General features: G+C 32.6%; 2 protein-coding genes across 15 annotated transcripts in view; one reads left to right on the plus strand and one right to left on the minus strand.

Moving 5' to 3' along the window:
* Positions 1 to 4,225, minus strand: part of LOC106061562 (adenylate cyclase type 5-like) — a 143,502-nt gene extending 139,277 nt beyond the window's left edge. For 7 of the 9 annotated variants that reach the window (XR_008774007.1, XM_056005964.1, XM_056005955.1 and 4 more), the window contains exon 1: positions 4,114 to 4,225. The gene's annotated coding sequence lies outside the window, so the exon portion shown is untranslated. Of the gene's footprint in view, positions 1 to 2,636; positions 2,656 to 4,113 lie in introns of those variants that run through there. The other 2 variants (XM_056005903.1, XM_056005925.1) reach the window with 2 other exon arrangements.
* Positions 1,701 to 16,741, plus strand: LOC106065982 (ribosome biogenesis protein SPATA5L1-like). Of its 6 annotated transcripts, none has more exons than XM_013224925.2 (9): positions 1,701 to 1,785; positions 9,813 to 10,732; positions 10,835 to 11,017; positions 11,715 to 11,861; positions 12,669 to 12,878; positions 13,054 to 13,311; positions 14,020 to 14,142; positions 14,240 to 14,362; positions 16,583 to 16,741. In XM_013224925.2, the coding sequence occupies exons 1-9, from the start codon at positions 1,716 to 1,718 to the stop codon at positions 16,718 to 16,720; spliced, it is 2,172 nt and encodes a 723-aa protein (XP_013080379.2). In that variant the 5' UTR covers positions 1,701 to 1,715; the 3' UTR covers positions 16,721 to 16,741. The 6 variants fall into 6 exon arrangements, with proteins under 6 accessions (XP_013080379.2, XP_013080383.2, XP_055861982.1 ...); XM_056006007.1 differs by lacking the exon at positions 1,701 to 1,785 and adding an exon at positions 4,286 to 4,418; XM_056005988.1 differs by lacking the exon at positions 1,701 to 1,785 and adding an exon at positions 4,306 to 4,459.
* The last annotated feature ends 537 nt before the right edge of the window (positions 16,742 to 17,278 follow it).

A 17,278-nucleotide genomic window follows, 5' to 3' on the forward strand; every position in this document is an offset into this window, starting at 1 on the left:
GCTCCAATGGCGTTCTCTCGTTTCCGCGGTGCATACTGAAAACATAAAATCTATTTAGGCCGTCACAGAGACTCAATGGCCTACAATGAAATTCGGGAGATCGCCCATCGTCCTAACCCTTGCTATCACAACACTTATAGAAGCCGAGTGATAGAGACTCAATGGCTTACAATCCTAACCCTAACCATCACAACACATGGAGGCCGAGTCATAAAGACTCAATGGCTTACAATCCTAACCCTAAGCCATGCCATCACAACACATAGAAGCCGAGTCATAGAGACTCAATGGCTTACTATCCTAACCCTAAGCCATGCCATCACAACACATAGAAGCCGAGTCATAAAGACTCAATGGCTTACAATCCTAACCCAAAGCCATACCATCACAACACATAGAAGCCGAGTCATAAAGACTCAATGGCTTACAATCCTAACCCAAAGCCATACCATCACAACACATAGAAGCCGAGTCATAGAGACTCAATGGCTTACAATCCTAACCCTAAGCACTAAGCCTAATCACAACACATAGAAGCTGAGTCTTAGGGACTACGTACGATTTGAATCATGGACGATGGAAGAGTGAAACTATAAAACATTAAGTGTGTGGTATGTGACATTGAAGGTGTTACATAATCCCTCCCCCCTCCCTTTTTTTTTTGGCCATTAGAAAGAGCTATTGTTAAATGAAGGGTAGAGATAATAGCTCTACCCAACGTTACCCACTTCCCTTTATCTAAACAATGTCAGAAGTTTCCGTTGAAATTTAGTTTGTTTCGTAAGTTTCCTTCTCAAGTCAAGATTATTACGCCCTCGCAGGGACAGCGGGGGGGGGGGGGGGGGGGGAGTGGAAGCGGGCAGGGTTGGAACTCGGAACCATTGTGATGGCAGTTGAAAGCACAAACCAACCACACGACCAGGCAGCAATTTGATTTGGACATTGGTCAACTAGTTATCCACCAGTTGTACATTCGGGTGGCGAATCAGTGAGAAGGAAGGGGGGGGGGGGGGGACAAGGGATCTAATTTATCTGTGGAATAGGGGGAGCAATTTATATTGAAAGTCCTGACTAAAAGAATGAAATGAAAGGGATGCAAGCAAAGATATGACGAAAATATGAAAGAAATAAAGTTTTTTGTTTTGTGTATGAAGAGGTCCTTCCCATATTTTTGTTTGTTCAAATTGAAACCTGAGACGAGAAATAGTTTAATAAGTAAGTAAGAATTAATACCAGAGCTAAAAAAGTATGGACCCATTTTTTCCAAATACATGACACAGAAAAATAATAATACAAGTCTAAGGATAAAGAACATACAAAGAAAAAAAAAAAGCTTTAGTGGAGATAGTTTTGTTCTATAAATATTCTATTATAAAGCTTAAAAACTCAACAAAAAAAAAAAAAACTTTTGATACACTTAATATGACCTTCACCTTTAAACAGGTTGTAAAACAATTTTTATGCTTTTATTAGCAACTAACAGTGACCTAAGTAGAATGCTGAACAGTTGAATAGGAGGAACACACAGAATCTTGATATTGATTATAACCTTGGTAATGGTAACTGAAGTACATTAGATTGGTGGGTAATAAAAAAAACATGAAGATTGACATGAAGTTCATGAACTTGCAGAAACTAAATTAAGAGATTGCAGTCCTAGCAAACAGCAGACATTTATTTAGACTTATGTGTGGAGGGGGGGGGGGGGGGGATGTATGTGTGTGTGCAGTCATTTTTTCCCCAGGATTTCTCTACCAGGAGCATTTAAGGAAAATATTATTTCAGGTAAAAACATAAATATGTAAAAACAGAAATATTGATCTCTTGGTTAATAAGAACACAAGTTTCAGTGGGGCCATCATGTAATACTGCTTCAATTCTTCTTTTATAGATAATATCATCAATCAAAATTGTACCCAAAAAAATTTTAAACTTTCAAGATAGATAGATAGATCATGGTATGCGTGGTCAAAAGGCTAAGTACGCTTGAACTTGGCATGTCTTGGCTACCTATGAAGGGGGCTCAAGGTTCAACACCCAACTCGAGCAGAGTTTGTTTACTGAGCGCCTACAGGCAGCATGGAAATTCTTCTCCCAGATACCCCCTCCCACTGGTCCACAAATGAGATTGGACCATAGCGCTCTGAGCATGCTATAAGCATGAAAGTAGCGCTATATAAAAACTATAATTATTATAATTGTGAAAACAAAAATTGAATATTAAAAGCATTTCATAATCGGATGATTTAGACTGATTACAATGTAGGCTAACATTAAATATTCAACTGTGATGACAAACAATGAATAGTTGAGGTTAAAAGCTGGGCATTAATTAGTGTAAAAGAAAAATTATATATTTTTTATCTGATTGATTTGGTTCAAAGTTGATTTGAGGTAGCATATAATTCTATAGTGAAATCCACAAACAGATCTTCTACACAAAAAAAATAAAAGATTTAAAACTTATATACACTATATGTAAATTTTCCCAATAATTGATGCACATCTTTAAAGATGATTATGACTACTCGCAGACTTACAGATTCTGCCTTACTGTTATGTTGTGTATTGGTTCAAAAAGAATCTTGATGGCACTCAACATGAAATTAAATAAATAATAATTTTTTGTCCCTTACCTTCAATTGCTTAAATTTTAAATAGCACTTAGTGTTGTGAAACTATAAAAAGAATAACATACCTGTATTTAAATACTAAATTTGTTTTATTAAAATGAAATAACAGTAAAGTCTTTTATAGTATATATAATTATATTCTTATAATTTACCTTATCTGTAGGTATTACAAAATAAAATTTAAACATCATAAAAAATTTAGGCATAGTGATAACATTCATTTAGTCACAGAAGGCATTAATATTAGTTACCATGAAATGTCAACTAGACAAGTTTCATTTTAATCATCATTTTGACATCACTATTGTCTGCATATGAGTATGATGGTACTTATTAGAAGATCTATGTCAGTTAGCTTCTTTAACTTCTAATACTTCTAGGCCCTTTCTTAAATAGATGTAGATCTAGATCTATCTACTAATCTAGATCTAGATCTACTTAAATTAGAATATAAATCATAAATCAAAATGTAATTTAATTTTTTTATAAATTTAAATATAATAGATCTAGATTATTCTAGATAATCTAGAATCTAGGTTTGAATAGATCTTGATCTAGAATGACTAGAACTAAAATTATTAAATCGCCGAATCTAGATCTAGATCCAGATAGATCATCATCGATTATAATAGTAGAGGCTAGATATCCACTATAGATCTAGATCTAGTAGATATGATAGATTATATAGATCTAGGTTTAGATCTACTAGATAGATACTGCTCTACAAGTTCAAGATCTCCAGAATGATCTTTTCTCATATAATATACTATTATATAGATGATTAAATCTAGAATAAATTAAGTGATAATTTAACATTAATATTTATTATTTAAGATTTCTTAAATTTAGTTAAATTGTGTAACCCTAACTGCCTAAGCCTAAACGCAAATAAAAGTAACTAGACTGTACACTCTACACCAACACAGGTAAGTCGACACATATATATGCCGGACGGATGTGATGTTGTTTCATAGAGGCCAATAAAAAGATCATTAGAATTAATTCAATTGGAATGAATTACTAGATCTAGATCTATAGTAAGTATAACTTATTGACCATTATTGTTACATTATTGTAATGTAGTATTGTTAAGTTAAAGTAGTCAATACTGTCAACAGGTCAGTGTGCAGTATCATTCAGTATGCACTGATGACAGATCATTAACTTTTTATATGATTTATGATTATATTAAATTATTTAAATCTACTAGTACTAAATAGTAGATCTAGACTAAGAATCTAGATGTCTAGTAAGTCTAAAAATTAGAGTTTATAAATATGAGTTTATGAATGCAGATAGTCTAGTAAGTTTAAAGTTAAGTTGAGTCAGTTGAGATAGTTTATGATAGTTTATCATGATTTTGAGTCTAACAATTTTTAGAATTGATTTTAACTTTCTAGATATATTTCTAATTCGTTCCATAAATGGTGATAAAATGACCTTACATTATTAACTAAAACATTAGTTGAAGAATACTCACTGTCACTGGCTATTATGGGCAAAAAAGTAGATCTAGATCTAGACTCTAGACTTAGAATCTAGTCTATATTAATTTACTGTGATCGTTCCGTTACTAAAGGACACAACTTAACCGGAAGTAGTTGGGTTTGTTTACGACGATTTATCTTTTATTTAGTACTGTAGCTGTAGAGTAAAAATAGATCTAGTTAAATCTAGTAGACTCGAGCACAGGCACAGTCAACATTGTCAACATCATCATGGTGAACACGCGATGCCAACACAAGTTGACAACAACAGTTCACATGTTGAAAATTCAGTGACAGAGTACATTTAGAGCCAGATTTTAATCTAGAACGTCTATATAAGTCTGATATAAAAGAATTCTAGATCTAGTCTAGATTCTATAACTGGCTAATTTAGTAATTTATAATTATAATATTATTTATTACTACTACTACATCTAGATCTATCTAGATGATCAGTAGTGACAGTAGACAAAAAGTAGATCTAGTAGATCTACTCATCTAGGACTAGACTAGATTAGTCTAGACACTCTAGAATACTCTAGACTCTAGATCTATAACTAGATCTATAATATTCTATAAAGTATAGTTATAAACTATTATGATAATTATCTAGATCTAGATCTAGACTCAATAATCTTAAATCTATGACTAGATCTATACATAATGATAATACACTAATCACTAACTATACTAATATTAATAACTATACTGTTACAGAGTATACACTTACACTATATAGTTATATAGATCTAGACTCTAGTTACCTAGATATATTATATAGAATCTATATACTAGTAAAGTACTAGTAATGGTTCCCGGTCACTTCATCCCCGGTCACTTCATCCCCGGTCATTTCGTCCCCTGGTCACTTCATCCCCCGGTCATTTCATCCCCAATTAAATATTTTATATATAAATATGATTATGTAGAATGCTTTCTTTTTTACATTTAATGACATATTACTAATGCGTTTATGGTGTTTCCTCTTCCACTTTGTATTCTTAATAAGAAATCTATTATATGGTAAATCTGGATGTGCACTTATCTATAGCGTAATGATCAAAGGCCAAGGTGTGGTGCAAGTAGTGGGAATCTTTTGAGAGATGAAGTGCGATTAGAATAACTAACCATCAAAGGCCAAGGTGTGGTTCAAGTAGTGGAAATCTTTTGAGAGATAGAAGTGCGATTAGAATAATTATGACCATGCGGCTGATAACTAACCATCAAAGGCCAAGGTGTGGTTCAAGTAGAGGAAATCTTTTGAGAGATAGAAGTGCGATTAGAATAATTATGACCATGCGGCTGATAACTAACCATCAAAGGCCAAGGTGTGGTGCAAGTAGAGGAAATCTTTTGAGAGATAGAAGTGCGATTACAATAATTATGACCGTGCCGCTGATAACTAACCATCATAGGCCAAGGTGTAGTGAAAGTACGACCATGTTTCACTTTATTTTATTTTTCAATCGCTCTTTCTTGAAAATGGGCGCGTCATTTTTAGCCTTGAAATAAGGTTTTATTTTTTTCTAATAAAGGCGGACTTACTTTTAAACATTAAAGTTACAAATTGTGTTATAGGACTATTTCTATCGATATTTCATTTCTACAAGTAAATGTAAGTATGTATTTGTTTATTGATATTCATTTTAGATATCGAAACTGGCGGGCCTATATTTGTGAACATAAATGCCCATCATGATGAGTTTCCTATGTCCTTAAAATTGTTTGAGTGCTTATTGGAAATAATCTTGCATATGTATATTTAGGGTGTGACTCTCTCTCTCTATCTCTTTTTCTCTCTCTCTCTGCCAGTAGGCGTCGATCTGATGTATTTTTTCCCACTCCACAGCATCGTTTTTAGGTTTTATAAGTGATCAGCAGTTCTCTATTTCAAATAGCCAACATTGCCTGGCTACACGAACTGTTAGAGAAATGCCTCTGGAGTTCACATTAAGTTGTAAAGGCAGATCTCTCCTAGTTTATGAAGGAGATGAATTCTGGCTCAAGAAGAAGGCGCTGAACGGAAACATGAACTGGAGATGTAGCAAATATCAAACACACAAATGCCCGGTAACATTAGTTACTGCCCAAAATGATGTAATCAATCAATCATCTACTCACAATCATGAATGTAACAGAGATAAAGCCATTGCAAAGAACGCAGTAGAAAAAATGAAGGAGAAGATGTCGGAAACCACAACAACACCGGGGGCTTGTCAAGCTAATGTAATCATCGACTTACCTCCTTCTGTTCTGATGGCTTTGCCCAGAAAAAGTGTTATAAGCAGGACTCTCAGACGACATCGTGATGACTCAGAAACAAAGACATTGGTGGAGTTTTGCCATCTCTTCCGGCGGATGCAAACTTTGAGGTACCAGCAGTGTACAAAGAGTTTCTATTATACGACTCCTTGGAGAAAAGCGAAAATAATCGATTTCTAGTTTTCGGTGACCGACAGTTACTAGAATGGCTTGGACGTAGCAAATGTTGGTTTGCCGATGGTACTTTTAAGGTTGTCCCCTGTTTATTTTATCAACTCTACACAATTCACTTTCAATACGCTCAGGGTGTGATTCCACCAGTGTTGTACTGCTTGCTTCAGGACAAAACCAGAGTTACGTATGATAGATTGCTGGAAGCAATTAAAGAACTTGTACCAAATGTAACACCAGAAATTATTGTTACAGACTTCGAGAAAGCCGCAATGACAGCTTTTCAAGAGAAGTTTCAGACCTGCAGAGTAACGGGATGTTATTTTCACCTCTGTCAAGCTGTATTACGTAAAGTCAATGAATTGGGCATGAAAAGTGACTATGACGGTTGTAATGAGTTACGTGGCATGGTAAGATGTCTTTCGGCTTTGGCCTATGTTCGTAAAGAACACATTAGTGATTCCTTGGAATATTGCTCATTTAATGCTTTTTAAAATTACAATTTGTTAGATAAAATGAACAGATGATGAAAATATCAGGGGATGAAATGACCAGGGGATGAAATGACCGGGGGATGAAGTGACCGGGGGATGAAGTGACCAGGGGATGAAATGACCGGGGATGAAATGACCGGGGATGAAGTGACTGGTCACCACTAGTAATACTAGTATATTGTCTATATCACTATTTTTCTCTATTATTAGTATTAACTCTATAACTAGATGAGATCTAATGTCCTAGAAGTAGAGTCCAGTCCTAGGCAAGAGTGGCTAGAGCGTATAGATTTTTATCTAATTATAAGTAATGTATTAACACTAATATCTACACTAGTAATAATCTGAATTTATCTACACTAGAGTCTAGACATTAGGCTTATACTAGGGAAAAAATAAATATAAATAGTATATATATCTCTGGTTCTAGATCTAGAACTTCCTTTTTTTTTAATTAAAAAATTTACTGGTCTTTAGCTAGCACTTACCTTAAACTTAGTAGACTGCTTGAGTACTGTACTTCTATTTAGAGTCTTTAAAAAAGATGAGTTAGTATAGACGAAGGTGTCACTTTAAAGTCTATATATATCTATACTATACCGCAGAAAGTAAGGCGTATATGTATGTATGAATTATATGTCCCGAATAAAAATCGAAACCGTTTGATCAATCTTCATAAAACTTGGCATAAATGTTTCTTAGATTTAGATCATAGCTGAAACCATAATGTATGTTTAATGTCACTATCACAATCAGAGGGCCCTAAAAATAGACAAAAAGTACCAAATTATATCTCTATAAAAGTACAAAACGTTTATAAATCCGGTAAACCCATTTTCACATTTTACTTTTATTTCGTGGCAAAATAAAATAATATGAAAGGAAACATTCTCAAAGTTTGACATATCTAAATACAGTCCATTAGATCAATAATACCAAAAATAAAGCCAGCAGGCTGCTGGTCATATCCAGCATATATATATATATTATAAAAGGCTTGTAGAGGTCTAACTTATTGTGTTTAGTACCATAGTTAAATAGTTCTGATCTAGAGTAAAGCTGCCAAAATCGAACACCCCCTTTTGTATCTCATGTTGGACATCTCACCATATTTTTATCAATGCTTGCACTCCATCATGGAGATACGGTGGCAAGACCACACTACAAACAGCGATGTCCTTGCGAACATCGTATGGACAGTATAGAGAGACTTCTTATGGTCTGACAGTTACGCTGGGCAGGGCATGTATCCCGTATGGGGGTCAAACGTATGCCAAATGCAGTCTTTTTTGGTTGGCTAAAAGGTGGTCCCACAGAAATGCATTGAAGACCAGCTTAGGCACCAACTTGCCTTAGCTGACATAGAAGAGAGCACCAGGTTGCATACGGCCTCAGAACGAGACAACTGGAGGTCACTCACAAAGGCAGCAGGATACACATTTGAGACAAAAGAAAATCCGCTGCCGAGGACAGACGTAGATGATGAAAAGAAAATCTTAATCGACCACTGGCAGACAATGGTTATGCTCGCATGTGGCAAAATATGTAGGTCACAGCTGGGGCTGCGTAGCTACGAGACATATTGACTACAATCCTCATTAATTTTACTACTGAAAGACAAGCCTTATTATTATTATTACACAAATACAATCCATTTTTCTATTTTTTAACACTTTTGGTTTTGTACTAGTCAATAATTTAAAGTACAGTGGTATAAAGCGTGTTATTAACCTCATACACACAAATGTGGGTTTTCTGGTACTATGGCTATTGTTTAGCCCTATGGTGCATTAGCCAAGCAAGACCTATGACATTATTTTGACAAAAAAAAAACACATTTTTTTTTGTATAAATAAAAATTGTTTTTTTTTAGAATTACTTTCCTTTTCCCCAAAAAATAATTTATATTAAGTATAATGCCGTTGCTAAATCTATTTATAGCATTGACATTGCCTAAAGTTTGAACTATCACTGTGACATGTGTATGGCAATTAGTCTTTTCTTTTCTTTTGCACTTGGTAGTTCACTTCTTGCTTGACCAGAAAATACCTGAAATGAAAGAATTAGTTGATTAAAACATTTTTTAAATGCATTTTGTCTGATATGGTTTACAAGGTGTTCGATATCGTAGTCAGGAAAAAAATGTTTTCTGATGAAGTTTACATTATGTCACAGCTACACAACCCTCTCTTTGGCATCAGATTTTATTTTAACTATGCATGTTGAAATGGCAACAGATCTAATTTTATAGACCAATGGATGACGAGTTTATAGATGTTTTTTTTTTTATGTTTAGCCAATACAGAGCTACAACAATTCAAATGCGGGGGAAAATCACAGTGATTCTGCTTAACTTCTTCAATAAGGCAGCTTTACTCTAGTAACATAGTACTATATCTAAGTCTAAATCTATTCTAGTTTAGTTACTCTAAGAGTAAATCTATACTATACTACTTACTAGATCTACATAGTAGGAGTACAGTAACTAACATTATTTATATCTCTATAGGTATATCTCTACATTATAATCACTAGTCATTACAATGAATAAATGTTAACAATGATAGAGTAAAGCTTCCTTATCCAACCCCCCTCTTTTGTCTTCCATATTTAACACCTCACCTTATTTTTTATCAATGTGTCTTATTATAAAAGTTTGATGGAACTCCTAAGTTTGATTCACTACACACTTAATTATTATAAATTTTTTGGCACAAGGGAATGTTTTTACTTTTACTACTTAATATACACTTTGTTTATGACAGGATTAACTTTGAAAAGCATTAACTACAGCAAAGGATCTTACAATTTTACTGCAGTTCAAGAAGCAGTTACAATGATCTCCTTATATGACTTGGTGATGAATACATCTAGAAATATAGTTGAAGCCACTGCAGTGCATTTGTTTGTTGTGGTGAAAGATCGAGAAAAATATGTCAACTGTGATACAGCAACAACAAATTTATTGTGTAAATACTGTCAAAATATGTTGCTGAATACATGTGTTAGTCCTAGTTTAACTCTAAAATTTTCAAAGTCAAGACTGAGTGAATTATATGGAATCAGTCATGTTATAATACAAGACTGCGAAACTTCTTCAGGGGATCATTTGAATGCGTTAGTGACTTACCAAACATTTTTTACAATTAAAAAGATACAAAGTGAAGACTTTTATGATTTAACTCTCAATCCTAGACACATTTCACTTGGTGGCATCGACCCAATTATTGAAAAATTATGCAGCATTATGCAATGGAATAAGTGCCACAAATCATTACCTCATAGAACTGTAGGAGTATTGTTGCATGGCCCTTCTGGTTGTGGAAAGAGTTCTCTTGGAAAATTCCTTGCTCAAAAATGTGAAGCTGCCTTCATCAATATAGAGGGATCTGAAATTTTACTAAGTGATGATGGATCTGGTTCTGCAGCACTGAGCAAGATTTTTAGCAGGGCATATTTACTTTCTAAAGAAGGCTCTGTTATAATATTTCTAGATGAATTAGATATGCTGTGTCCTGCAGAAACAAATGCAAGTGTTGGAAGCAAACAGATAACCAATGCCCTTATCACAGAAATGGATAATTTGTTTGACCAAAATATTTCAGGAGTGCTAGTCATTGGAACAACATCAGCTATTTCAAATATCAATTCTTTACTTCGGAGACCTGGTCGTTTTGATCAAGAGGTATGAGTTCTTCCTTTATACTTCATAAAAATATTACTTGTATCTTAAGCTAAAGAAAAGAACTTAAATGATAAAAATTTTTGTTTCTTTTTTTTTTTAAAGGTATTAATAAATGTTCCCACTAAAGAGCAGAGAGCATTAATTCTAGAAGTATTATTCAACAGTATGACTATTCAAAGTGATATAAGTCTTTCAGAGATAGCTTTATGGACACCTGGCTATGTTGGATCTGATTTAAAAGCTTTGTGTGAAGAAGCTCTTTGTCATTCGTCAAGAAGTCATAAGGTTAGCTTCTTAGAATGAAAACAAAATTAAATTATTAAAAGTTGAACATTGTGCTGTAAATGCATCATATTTAGTCCGTAAAAATACATTTAGATCTTAACAGCTATCATGTTGTTTCTTAGTTTGTACTAGATGTAGTTAGTTTATTTTTCCTGCTACTTTTTCAAGGGAATAATATTGAGACATAATCAGCAAATATACCAAAGGGAAAAAAATAATGAGATTTAAAACTAAAACTGTCCATTAATGCACATGATTAAAGATTGCTTATAAATCATCATGTATGTACATTAAATCCCTAGACCTTGAGAACATATTTGGCAAATCATAAGAGGCAAATTTCAAATGATCTTTTATACTAATATTACTGGCCAAATGAGGATCAGATAGTGAATGTTAACTGTACATCATTGCTCAATGTAGGATATATAAAAGGGTAATTAGACAGATACAGGACACTGATCATGAGGAATGAATTTTAACTTGCCAAAGATGACATTAATTTCCATGTATGTATTCAAGTGATTAAAATAAAACTTAATAAACACATGGAAAGGAGCTTATTAGTTTTAATATCATACCAGAGTCAACAAACCAAATCATTAGTTTGAAACAGCTGTTTCATGAAGATTTAGTTTCATATTTACTATAGATGTATACATCTTTTTTTTTTTTCATTTCTATTTTTATGGCTCAGACAGCCTTAGACAGAGCAGATTTCTTGTATGCCTTACACAGAGTTGTTCCTTCATTAAGGAAAAGTACTAATTGCTGCCTAGATATTCAGCAAGTGAGCTGGGAAGAGATAGGTGGATTAGAGGAAGTCAAATGTGAAATTAGACAGGTACTTTTATTGCAGTATATGAAGTAGAAGTATTAGCTTACATGGAGCTTGTTTTAATAGCTGGCATTTTGTCATCTTACAGTTGTTGTTTTTGTTGTTTTGTTTTTGCAGCTATTTTAATAACTTATCAAAAATAGATCTTAATCTGGCAAAGCTATATATGCCCTGAAAGAGCTGAGACAAGGTTTGCAATAATAGACTTTTAAAGTAATGTAACCTCACTTATAAACTAGTGATCATTGATTCAATAAACTGCCTATGTTATCTTCTTCATCAATCTAGTCTACTTTTGGCCGCTGAGCTGTAGGCTCTTTTGTGGTCTGTGCCATGGAACAGTAGTGCTCTGTTTTTTTTCAACAGTTCTGCTCTGCCGTACATGGTGTTGGTTTTACTGGGTTGTTGTGGTAGTTGGTAGGTCTAAGATCTTTATCAGATATCACTAATTTATTATCCATCAACCTGTCGTCCCTTTTCTAATTTCAGTACAGTTTTTCCTGATATTGTCTACTAGACATACTTGTAATTCTGAGCAACTATTTTAGTCTTTCCATAACTCTGGCTAACATTCCATAAATCCATAAATGCTCATCACCCTACTTCATTGTTTTTTACCTGCCTGTGCATTTGTAATGAAGCTTATAATGCAGTATTTACATTTCTATGTTTTTCCATGTGGTGGATTTGAAAATAGCCTAGCTATAGTTTACTAATAAAATACAGACATTACTTCAAAAAAGAAGATAATTACGTCCTACTTTTATACTTAAGTTAATAATCATATAATAATAATATTATATTTTTATTTAGTCCATAGAATGGCCTTTCTTATACCCAGAAGTTTTAAAGAGTATGGACTTATCAGCTACAAAAGGTGTTCTGTTATATGGAGCCCCAGGATGCTGTAAGACAACTCTTGTACGAGCTGCTGCCACTTCCTGCCATGTGAATTTTATTAGTTTAAATGGAGCACAGATTTACTCGCCTTATGTCGGCGAGTCAGAACGAATTATATCTGAGGTCTCAAATATGTGTTTTAGTTTGTTTTAAAATTTTATAATTTTTCTTACAAAAAATTATTTTGAGCTCATAAACTAACATGTGAAGTTATTTTTAAAGTAAATATTCTTTAAAAAAAATTAAATAGTGTTTTATGTATTGAAAAAATTAATTAAGTTTCATCTTTTATCATCAGACATTTCAGAAAGCCAGAGCTTTGTCACCTTGCATTTTATTCTTTGATGAAATAGAATCTCTAGTTGGCAAGAGAACATCAGCTGGCAAGCAATCTCGTGTCCAAGAACGCATTTTATCAACAATGCTGAATGAAATGGATGGCATTGGTGTCAGACTTGATCAAAAAGTAAAAGTTACTAATGATTCAAATAACATTGATGAATCACAAGCGATGAAAGGGTTTGCAGAAGCACCTTTTGAGAACAACTCACTCAAAGTAAGCTTTTTTTTTTTTAAATGCTTGTATTAACTTCTTGTCTTGTGTAAATTTGAGAATAGTTATTGAAATTTTATGCTGTGTAGATCAGCAGGAAAACAGTATCTAAGTTAACACAAAAATAAGTTGAGCTCTATTTTTCAAGCAGTTATTTTAAATTTAATAAAAACATTTTTTATGGTATGTAACTAAATACAAATGTATGCATTATAACAGTTCTTCTAGTGAAAAACAAGAATAATGATTCTTATACAGTAATTATTCTTTATGAAATAGATTAGTATTAAAAATTATTGAACAAATTGAACTTTTAGTAATACTGGTATTTACTTCACATCTTGTTGTAAGAACCTAACCATTTCCAACCTCAAAGAAATATTTCACTTTTCTTCGTTAATTTGTATTATTCTTTATAAATGATAAGCTTAAAACTCAGCCTTTTTCCCATTTTTACGTACAAGTGTTTTGCTTAACACAATTATTTTACTATTATTATAAGTTTCTGTTATTACATCTCACTTCACCTGACTGTTTATTTGGTCTTCTCTACACTTCTTCAGGGTTCTTATTTAAATGTAATTTCTAATATTGTTTGTTACATTTGCTAAGAAAATCTATATATGTACATTTCTTAAACAAAATATAAACACTAGAAGGATTATTGAATATAAAATATACCTTTCAAATTATTTCTTCAACTTCTTGCAGTCTTGTAATTCATCTGCAGTTATTGTGATAGGAGCTACAAACAGGCCAGACATGATAGATTCTGCCATACTTCGACCTGGTCGAATGGATAAACTTGTTTATGTACCTCCACCTGATGAGCAGGTAATTAAAAAAATTTTGCTGTTTTGTTGTTTTTATTCAATTTTTAATGTATATACTTTAATTATTTTTTTTTTCATATTTTAAAATCTATTTTCAGAGTCGCAGATCTATTCTGGAGTTAATAATTTCCAGCATGGCTACTAAGGATATTGATATCACTGAGCTAAGCAGAAAAACAGAATATTACTCTGGAGCAGATTTGAAAAACCTTTGCAAAGAAGTATGCAATTCTGTTTATAATTAGTGTTTACATAACTTGTCAGGATTTTTTTTTATATGTTGGATATATAGTAGGTCTTTTGGAATGTAGTAGACATCGCTAAGCTAGCATAACATGGTGCCTAAGGGATATAACACTGAAGGGCAAACCACGACCCGCGAAAAGGCTTCAGCTGGCTCGCCACATGTTTTGCAATAGTAAATAAAAATAACAATATAAATAATGAAAAATTCAAGTTCTCAGTCTGTCTCACTTGCAATGAAACTGTCATTTGTAAGCACTATATCCCAATACCTTACTTCTAAACAAATTAACACTTTTATGCATACATGACCGATGTTGAAAGAAAACAAAAAATCAGAAGGTATAAAAATTGAAAACAGCTCAGAAAGTTAATACATAGACCTACATTAGTTATATTGTTGTGCATTTCTAAAAGCTATAAAACTTTCTGATGACGACTTTGTTCAAAAATGTAGTGTTCAAGTTTGTCAAGTTATATTTTCTTTTACTCAAAAAAACATTGTCGTACCGATAAACAAAATTCTCAATCACAGTTATCCTCAAAGTTATAATTAACTTTAAGTTCTGCTCCTTACTCTACTATGGACGAAAGTACCTTTAAAATGATACTGTGAAATGAGAATTATTTATAACACAAAACTTTTGCTACTGAAGAGTTAGGTTAGTCTGCTTGTGTTCTTTAAAGGTAACAATAAAATGGCAAGAAATTATTCTCGAATTTGTGGAAGGTCTAAGACTTTGAAAGTTACATTAAGAAAATGCAATATTATGTGGTTGGTAAAATATTCGAATTTTTTTGGATTTTCAATGAAAACTACCCTGAGAACAACATTATTTTCCTAAAATCTATGTACATCAAGACATCCTCTATAAAACTGCCTTAAGTATAAGATTAGTCCTCCATTTAATTGTAAAGCTTGTAAATACTATTCACTCGTGTTGGCTAACAGACTATTACAAGCATTCCTTATTTTTATCCAATCGGAATTTCCAGATATACATTTAATACACTGAAGTAAGATGCTTTAGTGTAGGTCATGTCTTCAAGCTAGTTTGGGATCTAAAAGAAGAAATAGTGTCTTTTTCCATGGGAAAAATAGGTCTACGAAATTTGAAATATTTGAGGAGTCTGCATGGCTCTCAGCATCTTTCACAGATCTTCCATTTATTAACAATATCTGGGATCACCTTAAATGTTTCAAACAACTTTTTCTTTACAAATCAGCAAGCTAAAATGACTTAGTTCATGAGCTTAATTTCACTGAGTGCTGTGAAGAAAGACAAGATTAGATATTATGAAGATGGCAAATTTGAAAAGAGATTTGAAAAAGATGTAGAAATGTTCAGAATGTCTTTTATTGTGTATGGTAAAGTAGTCAGACCAGACTTACACCTGAAATAAATTGAACTCCAAACAAATAATCATCTTAAACAATTTTTTTCTAAATATTCCACAACTAGAGTTCTATAAGTAGCTTGTGAGTTATGTAAATTTGTATCGTTCAGAGAATTTGTGCAATGTTTGCATCTATATATAATAATTAGCAGTCTAGAAAAATCTGTGGCAGAAATAGATTGAGGATGAATAGCTTAGTTTACTCTTAAGAAGAACTGTTTCCCAGTTTGAACTGTTATCAAATCACTTGCAGCTTGAATTCATACATTAGCATTAGCCAAATTTTGATACCCTTGGATGTAATGCAAAATTTTCTCAATTTTTTTTTTTTTTTATATTTGGCGCACCTTTTTTTTCTCTTAAGTTTTTGTCCTGCTACTGAAAAAGTTTGCAAATTACTCAGATATAATTTATGTTTTGCTATTGAATTGATGGTCCACAGTGCCATTCATGATGGAAGTTACTATTTCTAGAGAACTTAAAAGCAACATCCTCTCACACAAATACTAAGACAGTTTATGTGGATAGTGACGTTTATTCACTAGCTAGCAAATATTAACTAGTACTTTATTAGTCTTCATTTTTTAGCAGATTTTTAAAAATTATAGTTGTTGTTTTTTTATATAAAAGTATTTACGTTTAGCATGTATATAAATGGTGGAGTAGCAATTAGTAAGAATTTGATATTAATACTTTTCCTGTAGGGTCTTTTTTTTTTCTCTTGCTGCTATTTTGTAATAACTTAATGTTTAAATTTCAAGCTACAATTATTTATTTGAGTTATATTGTTTTCTTGACAGGCTGGTCTTATTTGTTTGCGTGAAAACTCAAATGCTGCATTAATCTATCAAGCTCATTTTGTAAAAGCATTGGAAGTTATCAAACCATCTCTTAATGAAAGTATTTTGCAACAATACAACAGACTTACAATAAAATAATTTTTGGTTTTGGCAAATGTGTTTCATGTTGTTGTGTGCCTTATTTTGTATTTACAACATAACATCTTTTAGATGAAAAGAATATAGACTCTAGATTGTCATTTTTACATTTTGCATATTTTCTTTAACAATAAGTCTATTTTTCTATGTTCAGTTTTTTTTTTTTTTCCTATTTGTTGAGCAAAATCTTATTTTCTAGTCCTTTAATCGTAAAAAATCATATTAATATTATATAATAATATATCTTTTTTTTTTAACAAAGTAATGAAAAGTGGATAATTTTGGTTTAAGTTTTAAAACTGCACTTATTATTTTTAAATAAAAATATTATTAACAAAGTTACAAAGACAGTTTGTGTGGAAACGCAAACTCAAAAAGCCCCCAAAGTGGTCCCCTGTGGCAGGTAAAAATAGGTGGGTCTCAATATTTTCAGAAAGAATATATCAGAAACTATCAAAAACTACAATCCTACCTCCATTGATACAAAAAAGAAGAGAAGTGCCTTTGTCGAAAGCGTTGCCAATAATGTTGTATTGTTAGTTTGACTAATGACCTGAT

Source organism: Biomphalaria glabrata, chromosome 1 (assembly GCF_947242115.1).
Source record: "Biomphalaria glabrata chromosome 1, xgBioGlab47.1, whole genome shotgun sequence".
NCBI lineage: Eukaryota > Metazoa > Mollusca > Gastropoda > Planorbidae > Biomphalaria > Biomphalaria glabrata.

Excerpts from the sequence above, each read along its gene's own strand:
- LOC106065982 (XM_013224925.2), top strand. The coding sequence starts at position 1,716 with ATGTGTGTGTGCAGTCATTTTTTCCCCAGGATTTCTCTACCAGGAGCA. Across the intron at positions 10,733-10,834 it reads CTGGTCGTTTTGATCAAGAG|GTATTAATAAATGTTCCCAC; the intron begins GTATGAGTTCTT and ends TTTTTTTTAAAG. Across the intron at positions 11,862-12,668 it reads TCAAATGTGAAATTAGACAG|TCCATAGAATGGCCTTTCTT; the intron begins GTACTTTTATTG and ends ATTTTTATTTAG.